General features: G+C 45.3%; 1 protein-coding gene across 1 annotated transcript; it reads left to right on the forward strand.

Moving 5' to 3' along the window:
* The first annotated feature begins 881 nt into the window (after positions 1-881).
* LOC311509850 (extracellular matrix organizing protein FRAS1-like) lies at positions 882-8,021 on the forward strand. Its single transcript, XM_084575290.1, has 13 exons — positions 882-1,332; positions 2,446-2,606; positions 2,702-2,849; positions 2,927-3,132; positions 3,217-3,373; positions 4,371-4,571; positions 4,663-4,850; positions 5,196-5,471; positions 6,341-6,573; positions 6,683-6,843; positions 6,986-7,200; positions 7,576-7,726; positions 7,826-8,021. Exons 1-13 carry the CDS (start codon positions 1,095-1,097, stop codon positions 7,969-7,971), a joined length of 2,481 nt encoding a protein of 826 aa, XP_084431416.1. The 5' UTR covers positions 882-1,094; the 3' UTR covers positions 7,972-8,021.
* Positions 8,022-8,323: the final 302 nt, after the last annotated feature.

Below are 8,323 nucleotides of genomic sequence, written 5' to 3' on the forward strand. Positions count from 1 at the left end.
AAAGCTTACAAAGGTCATACGTTTTAACAGCTTTTTTATTCTCACAATCACAGAGGGAGGAGATATATTGACCAACATATGCAGTCAGTTCCAAGAAGTTTGGCTTCCTACCAGAAAATTTAGACTTATGTATATAAAATTTTGTTAAAATAATTAACAAATTAATCATATAAAACTGAGAATTTAGTTTTTTATCATATTCAGTGTAGCCAAACAAAACATTTTTCCAGCATAAATTAAACTGGGGATGAATGTGATCACTGATAAAGCGTGCTAGTCTGCTCCAAAGTTGTCTGGTGTGTGGGCAAGACCAAAATAGATGAACCAAGGTTTCGTTGACAGAGACACAGTGGGTACAGTTCACATCAATGTCCTTCTTAAGCCTTTGTATATAATGATTAGTTGGGTAAAATCTATGAAGCATTTTAAATGAAATCTCTTTGACCTTGTTGGTTAAAAAAAACTTATTAGGTAGTTGCCAGACTCTTTCCCAATTAATATTTCCAACAAATGTGGACCAGTAGGATAAAGCAGAGGGTGAACTTACAATATCTTGTTGAAATAGTTGACGAATAAACTTGTTTTTACTTTTATTATTACCTGTAAAACAAGCTTTCCCCATTTCTGTTTCAGTAATGTTTAAAGATATGGGCAAGTTGTTGTTTACATTAACATTTTTGAAAAGGGAAATAATACCCGAGGGCACAGCATCAAAAACAATAGAAAAATCCTTGGTGTAACAGGGATTCCATACCGTTGCATAAATTCAGCATAACTGTAAAGACGGGCCTAAAGACATCTTGTCTGTGAAGGTTCTCAGTCGTCCAGGTCATAGTGCATCCAAAAAAACAAACTGAAACAGCTGGACGTTATGGAGTTTATTGAGGACGTTTCATCCAAAAGGCTGCTGGGAGGTTGGAGCAGTTCATTGTTTCAGAGCTTCATCTGTCTCCAACTAACATTATGAACGCCCCGCTTCCCTCCCAGGTGACACCTCCAGCACCGTGTCCGCCCTCTGCTACACCGTGGCCAAGTCCGCCCAGGGCAGCAGCCTCCAGGCCCTGGAGTCTGGCTCCGACTACAAGAGCCGCGGCATGACCGGCGACAACCGCGTCATCTTCGGCCCCGGCGTCAGCATGTCCACCTGCGACGTCCGGCTCATCGACGACAGCGAGTACGAGCTGTCCGAGGAGTTCGAGCTGGTGCTGGCGGACGCCTCCGACAACGCCCGCATGGGGGACGTCTCGGTGGCCAAGGTGGTCATCGACGGACCCAACGACGCCTCCACTGTTTCCCTGGGCAACGCCACCTTCACGTTCAGTGAAGACGCTGGTATGGACGTCCTCATGGTTCTGCTTTCATTATGCATTTTCACAGTCTCTCTACATCAAACCTGAACTACAGTGTCAAGATATCTACCCTGAACATTTATACTGTTTATTTAAATATCACTAATTATCAGTCTCTTTCTGACAGTTCTTCTTCTTTGTCTGTAATATCTTTAATTTATTGGAACAACTTCAATGGATGGATGGATGGATAGATAGATGAAAGGTCAAAGATAAAAGTATTGTGAGGTAGAATGTACAATGGTATATATATAAAGTAGGCTATACAGCAGTGTATATGTAAAATATGCAAAAATATATGTTTATATAAAAAATAAAAAAATACATAAAAAATACAAATAAATATATATAAAAACTAAAACTAAACTAAAATATATTTAAAAAAAAATCATATATATGTATGTACCATGTGTATATACAATAAACTAAAATACATATTAAAAAATATACAAAATATACAAAGATATATGTAATAATGCAATAGATATGGAGATACGTGGTAAAATGAAATGTATAAATATTTTGTGCAATAAATATGAATACATGTATGACTCTATACAAGATATATAAATATTTAAGATATGTAGGTTGTAAGATATATAAATTATTAAATATGTTATATTGTATAAAATATATATAGTAGGGGCATTGTTCATGATGGCGCTTGTTCAAAGTCATTGTCTTCCTCATCAGCTGATCTAGTAGAGGTACTCTTCTTCTTCTCCTTCTTCTTCTTCTCCTCCTTCTTCTTCTTCTCCTTCTTCTTCTTCTTCTTCTTCACATCATAGCAGAAGACAGTGGCGACGACCGCCTGATAAAACATGTCTGTTAAACTTTTATTCCAGCTGACTGTGTCAAACCTCTCCTGCTTCCTGTCTTTCTGTCTCCCTCTCTCTTTTCTTTTGGTGGCACTCCGACATAATCTTGAATGAAGGCATCGACCGTGCAGTTTGAACTGTCGGCATCGTTAGCCGCAAATTTCAGCTTCACGGTCCATTTCTCCCACCGCCGTCGGCCATCAGACCGAAGCAGACTTTGTGCTGAAGGCCACGTTATATATTTTAGGATCTGACTTTTCTTTCCACTCACGCTCCAGGCACAATTGAAATACCGGTGCTGCGCCACGGCAGCGACCTGTCCTCCGTGACCTCGGTGTGGTGCGCCACCCGACCCTCAGACCCCCCCTCGGCCAGCCCAGGGGTCGACTACATCCCCAGCTCCAAGAAGGTGGAGTTCAAACCTGGGAAGACTGAGGAGGTACGGACAGAGAGCTCATTTATGTGGATGATGAACATTGACAAACGTCTTTTTCCTCCATATGAGAACCGATTTGTTGACCTCCCTTTTAACAGACGTGCAGTTTGACCATCATGGACGACATCCAGAACCCGTCCATCGAAGGACCTGAGTCCTTCGTGGTGTTCCTCAGCTCTCCTCAGGGCGCTGTCCTCCAAGAGCCATACGAAGCCAACGTGGTCATCACCGACACCTTCCAGGACAGTACGTACGCCGGCCTTTACTTTGACGAGTGGTTTACATCTCCAGGAGCTAAGCGTTCCCCTCTGTCTCTCTCTCAGTTCCCAGCATGCAGTTTGAGAAGAGTTCCTACACCGTGAAGGAGAAAGACGGCGTCCTCCACATCCCCATCATCCGCACCGGTGACCTGTCCTTCAAGTCGTCGGTGCGCTGTTTCACCCGAACCATGTCCGCTATGGTGATGGATGACTTTGAGGAAAGAAGGAACGCTGACGACTCACGCATCACTTTCCTCAAAGGAGAGAAGGTAAATTGTCCAGACTCTGACGTAGCATTTGTGTCATTTGTTCTCAGAAGCTAATGATGCGTTCTACCTTTCTTTGTCCGTCAGGTGAAGAACTGCACGATTCACGTCAACGACGACTCTGTGTTCGAGCCCGAGGAGGAGTTCCAGGTGCATCTTGGGACGCCGCTTGGCGATCACTGGAGCGGCGCCATGGTGGGCGTGAGCGATATCGTCACCATCACCATCACCAACGATGAAGATGGTAAGCTAGCGATCGGAGCAGATGTCCTGTAGGTCAGAGTACGGGTTCAGAGCCGATGAAATACAGCTAGCATGACGCTTTAAGCATCATGTGGACTAGTCACTGATCACGTGACAGTAACAACATGGACACCTCCTAGAAGACAGATGAGGAGTCCAGTAGGTCAGTGGTTCATCAAGTGTGTGGAAATACTTCACTAAAGATGAAGCCCATACTACCGTGACATGTCAGTCCTGAAATACAACTAAAGTACTACTGCAGTGCATCTGATAGGCTAACGCTAACACTAGCAGAGGAATGGTCCAAATCCTCTGGACAGCAGTCAGTTAACAACTTCACCAAACGTCCTGTGGTAACAGAGAGAAGGAGGCTGCACATCAGCTATTTGATAAAGTTATTAGACCATCTAAAAGCGTGGAGTACTATTAAATGCTACTAATGGTGCTGAGGTGCTGCCTGTTTTTATACAGGCTATACATATCTGCAGCTCACAGTATTTAACAGGTCTAGAATATAGATTTCATTACTTTCTATTGAGTTTTTATGAGCAACAACTCAACTTTCATCACTTAAAAGTCAACTTTAATAAAATCTGAAGTTGTGCGACCCCTAGTGTGAACAGTGATCCTTGTTTATTACCCAGCCGGCCTCAAGCAGATGGGTCCACGACCATCTGAGCTTAAGGTTCTGCTCAAGTTTTCTTCCTGCCAAAAGGGAGTTTGTCTTTGTATAGTTGTGTTAAGAATATTTATTTACTTTTATTTGAAGTTACTTGACAATTTTAACCCTTGAGGATCAACATTAAAATCAGTGTATACCTTTGATTGTCTGTATATTCAATATAGTTGAGATTCACTGAAAATCAGCCTTTAATGATAAAAATAAGACAACTCTGAACACATCATCCAGCGTGATCATAAAGAGTCTTTAAACTGATCATTATAACCTTCATGGAGGCAGAATTTACACTGGGGTGCATCTTCTCCCGTTCCTCCAGCTCCCACCATCGAGTTTGAACAGGCGTCCTATCAGGTCAGAGAACCTCCCGGTCCAGACGGCGTCGAGGTCCTCAGCATCAAGGTGATCCGGACCGGCGATCTGGATCGAACGTCCAAGATCCGCTGCAGCACCCGGGACGGCTCGGCCCAGTCTGGAGTCGACTACAACCCCAACAGCCGGGTGCTCAAGTTCACCCCTGGTCGGTGTTTAATTCCCTCAGCGTGGGTCTCAGAGGAGAGCAGAATGTGTCGGCTAGTCTGTTTATTTTATCTTTTCGTTGTTGTTCGTAGGAATGGACCACATCCTGTTCAAGGTGGAGATTTTGTCCAATGAGGACAGAGAGTGGCACGAGTCCTTCTCTCTGGTCCTCGGCCCCGACGACCCGGTGGAGGCGGTGCTCGGGGAGATCACCACGGCAACAGTCACCATCCTGGACCAGGAGGCCGCCGGCAGCCTCATCCTCCCCGCCCCTCCCATCGTACGAGAACTTTAACTGAACTTGTCTATTTTCTGCAGCACTGGGAGGTTAACGTGTTTCTAGCACTCAGAGACGCTGTCGCTGGAAACATCTCCACTCAGACACAGATACGACTGTGATGCATATTCAGGAGCTCTGAAACAGCAGCAGCATTTTCCTTCAGGCTTTTTTCTTTTTCTTTGTGGCCTTTTACATTTCTTCCACATTTAACCACTTACAATGAATATATCAGCTCAGCCATGTTCGGATGCCATTAAATTATTATGTGCTCCGTGATTTGACCCCGAATTCTTTTAAATATTTGATCTTAAAACAACTATTTTCATCTCCCTCCCTGCTCCTCAGGTTGTCTCTCTCGCCGACTACGATCACGTCCAGGAGGTCACCAAGGAGGGCAGCAAGAAGACTCCCTCTCCAGGTTACCCCCTGGTGTGCGTCACCCCCTGTGATCCTCACTACCCCAAGTACTCTGTAATGAAGGAGCGCTGCGAGGAGGCCGGCATCAACCAGACCCAAGTTCACTTCTCCTGGGAGGTGGCGGCGCCCACTGACACCAGCGGGGCCCGGTCCCCTTTTGAGACGGTCACAGACACCACCCCGTACACCAGCGTCAACCACAAGGTGAGTCCATGCCCGGCTTAGACCCCTCTCCTCTGGGTTTGGTTGGTGGATTTAATGCAAGACACAAAGACAAGAGCAATGTCGATGAACTCTGTGGAGTGATCTTTGTTGGTGGACCACTCCTGTGGAGGGGAACAGTCGTCTTCAATCTGTCTGACTGTGGATTATTTGTGGGTTCCAAACTCTTTAGAGATGGTTCTGGAACCTTTTCCAGCCTGATGAGCAACAACAACTCTTTCTCTGAGCTCCTCAGAAAGCTCCTTTGTCCACAAACATGTGTTGTGAAGATCAGACTGAGACAAATCCCTGATTTATTGAAACTAAACCAGGAACTGAACCACACCTGAGTCTCATTACATTGATGGAGACACTTCTGAACACATGGACTCTGATTTAATCCTAGAGGAGCACCTCTCTGATATGTATTATTGGCTCAGCTTCTGGACTTGGGTTCTAATCCACCATTTTTTATGCAGAAATGTAGAAAATTCCAAACTGTACAAATACTGTTAATCATTGGCATTGTCCAGCTACAGCCTCAGAGAATGTGATGGCATCATTGATCCTTTTTTAATAATATTAGTTGCCCAAATATTTCATACAGAAACACATAAAGTAGGGTAAGAGTACAGCATGATATTAAAAGCTGTGTTTCCTTGAGTGGATGACCTGGTTTAGAGCGGCTATGGCCGCAGGTACCAGGCTTTTAAGCATCGTCGGGAGACATCCATCAAACCTCTACTTTAAGAAATTACTGAACCTACCTGAAAGGTATAGATTCATGCTTTCGTCGGCGCCTGACGCCTCTCTCTCTCTCTCTCTCTCTCTCTCTCTCTCTCTCTTTCTCTTTCTCTGTCTTTCTCTGTCAGGTCCTGGACAGCATTTATTTCAGCCGCCGCTTCCACGTCCGCTGCGTGGCCCAGGCCAGGGATAAAGCCGGTCACCTCGGGACGCCACTGAGGAGCAACATCGCCACCATCGGCACAGACGGCGCCATCTGCCACACGCCCGTCACCACGGGAACCGCCAGAGGCTTCCAGGCGCAGTCCTTCATCGCCACGCTCAAATACCTGGACGTCAAGCACAAAGAGCACCCCAACCGGTCAGCAGCTGCACCTTACGTGGACGGCTTTTTTTTATTTTTTTTTTAATAAACACGGATGACTATCTTTCTTATCTTTGTTTAAATGTTCTTTTCTGTCTCTGATTAGGATCCACATCTCGGTGCAGATCCCCCATCAGGACGGCATGCTCCCTCTGGTGTCCACCATGCCGCTGCACAACCTGCACTTCCTGCTGTCAGAGTCCATCTACAGGCAGCAGCACGTCTGCTCCAACCTGGTCACCCTCAAAGACCTCCAGGGGCTCTCGGGTCAGTCACAAACATCCCACAGACCTGCTGGAACAAGAGACCACATGAACTTGATTAAATTATTTGGGAAGAATATGTTTTTCAGCATTTTCCTGTAGATTTGTTCTGGTTAATAAAAACCTTTGACCACATCCTCCCACAGAGACAGGTTTCCTGGACGACGTGTCCTACGACAGCATCTCTCTGGGGCCGGGTTACGACCGCCCCTACCAGTTTAACCCCAACGTCCGCGAGGCCAAGAGCATCCAGCTCTACAAGCACCTCAACCTCAAGAGCTGCATCTGGACCTTCGACGCCTACTACGACATGACGGAGCTCATCGATGTCTGCGGGGGCTCCGTCACCGCCGACTTCCAGGTGGGCAGGGCAGTCCAGGGCCATGTCTTCCTCTGTGAAGTTTAAAGAAGCTTAAACTTAGAAACTTGAAGCATGTAGCAGACACCTTACCGGCTAGTGTCTCAAACCTGAAGGTGGTTTGAGACACTAGCCTTCCTCAATCGAGATGCACTCTACTTTCTAACGTGCACACAACATGATGCTACCACCCCCGTGCTTAACAATTGTGATGAAGTCCGCCCAAACGATGGAGCATAATCAGTTCCCAACGGACAGACTTAAGTTGCAGACATAGAATTTGGTTTGGCTTCCAGGCTACATAAATCCTGATACGACCCTCTTAGTGGTTCCATCCTGGAGAACAAACATTAAGGCCTAGTTCTGTTGTCCTTCCAGGTTCGTGACTCGGCTCAGTCCTTCCTGACGGTGCAGATTCCTCTCTACGTATCCTACATCTATGTGACGGCGCCAAGAGGCTGGGCCTCTCTGGAGCATCACACTGAGATGGAGTTCTCCTTCTTCTACGACACCGTTCTCTGGAGGACAGGTCAGGACTAGACCTTTAATCTCTTCTGCAATCTACCGACTTCAATTTAAATGAAACACATCTGGATTTTCCACAATCTGCTCTTTCATGTGCGTGCAGGTATCCAGACTGACAGCGTCCTCTCAGCCAGACTGCAGATCATCAGGATCTACATCAGAGAAGACGGACGTCTGGTGATTGAGTTCAAAACTCACGCCAAATTCAGAGGTCAGTCCACAGCAGCAGTTTCCCTCTTAATAGATTAATAGATGAAGAGCAACATATCAGAATACCGTGTGTATGGAATAAACACACATTTCACACTTTAATTCTTCAAGTCAAGCCACATATCATATGTTCTTTATTGAATTATTGTTTATATATTGTTTTCAGCCAATTTGTGATTGAATATCAATGTCACTGGCAGATTTGGAGCTTTGTAGTTTTGTAGTGTGAATGCACCATGAGAGTGGTGAAGGTCGTTTATTTAATAAAATCTATTTTCTGACTCTAATCATAGTTTTCAGTCAGATACAGACAACATTATATTAATCATGTCCCTGCACATGAACCTTTTTTATGTATAATTCATTCGTCGTCTTTTGGAAAACCTCCAAC

The sequence above is a fragment of the Chelon labrosus genome (genome assembly GCF_963514085.1).
Source record: "Chelon labrosus genome assembly, contig: SCAFFOLD_278, whole genome shotgun sequence".
Taxonomy (NCBI): Eukaryota; Metazoa; Chordata; class Actinopteri; order Mugiliformes; family Mugilidae; genus Chelon; species Chelon labrosus.

Excerpts from the sequence above, each read along its gene's own strand:
- LOC311509850 (XM_084575290.1), top strand. The coding sequence starts at position 1,095 with ATGACCGGCGACAACCGCGTCATCTTCGGCCCCGGCGTCAGCATGTCC. Across the intron at positions 2,850-2,926 it reads CACCGACACCTTCCAGGACA|TTCCCAGCATGCAGTTTGAG; the intron begins GTACGTACGCCG and ends TCTCTCTCTCAG. Across the intron at positions 4,851-5,195 it reads TCCTCCCCGCCCCTCCCATC|GTTGTCTCTCTCGCCGACTA; the intron begins GTACGAGAACTT and ends CCTGCTCCTCAG.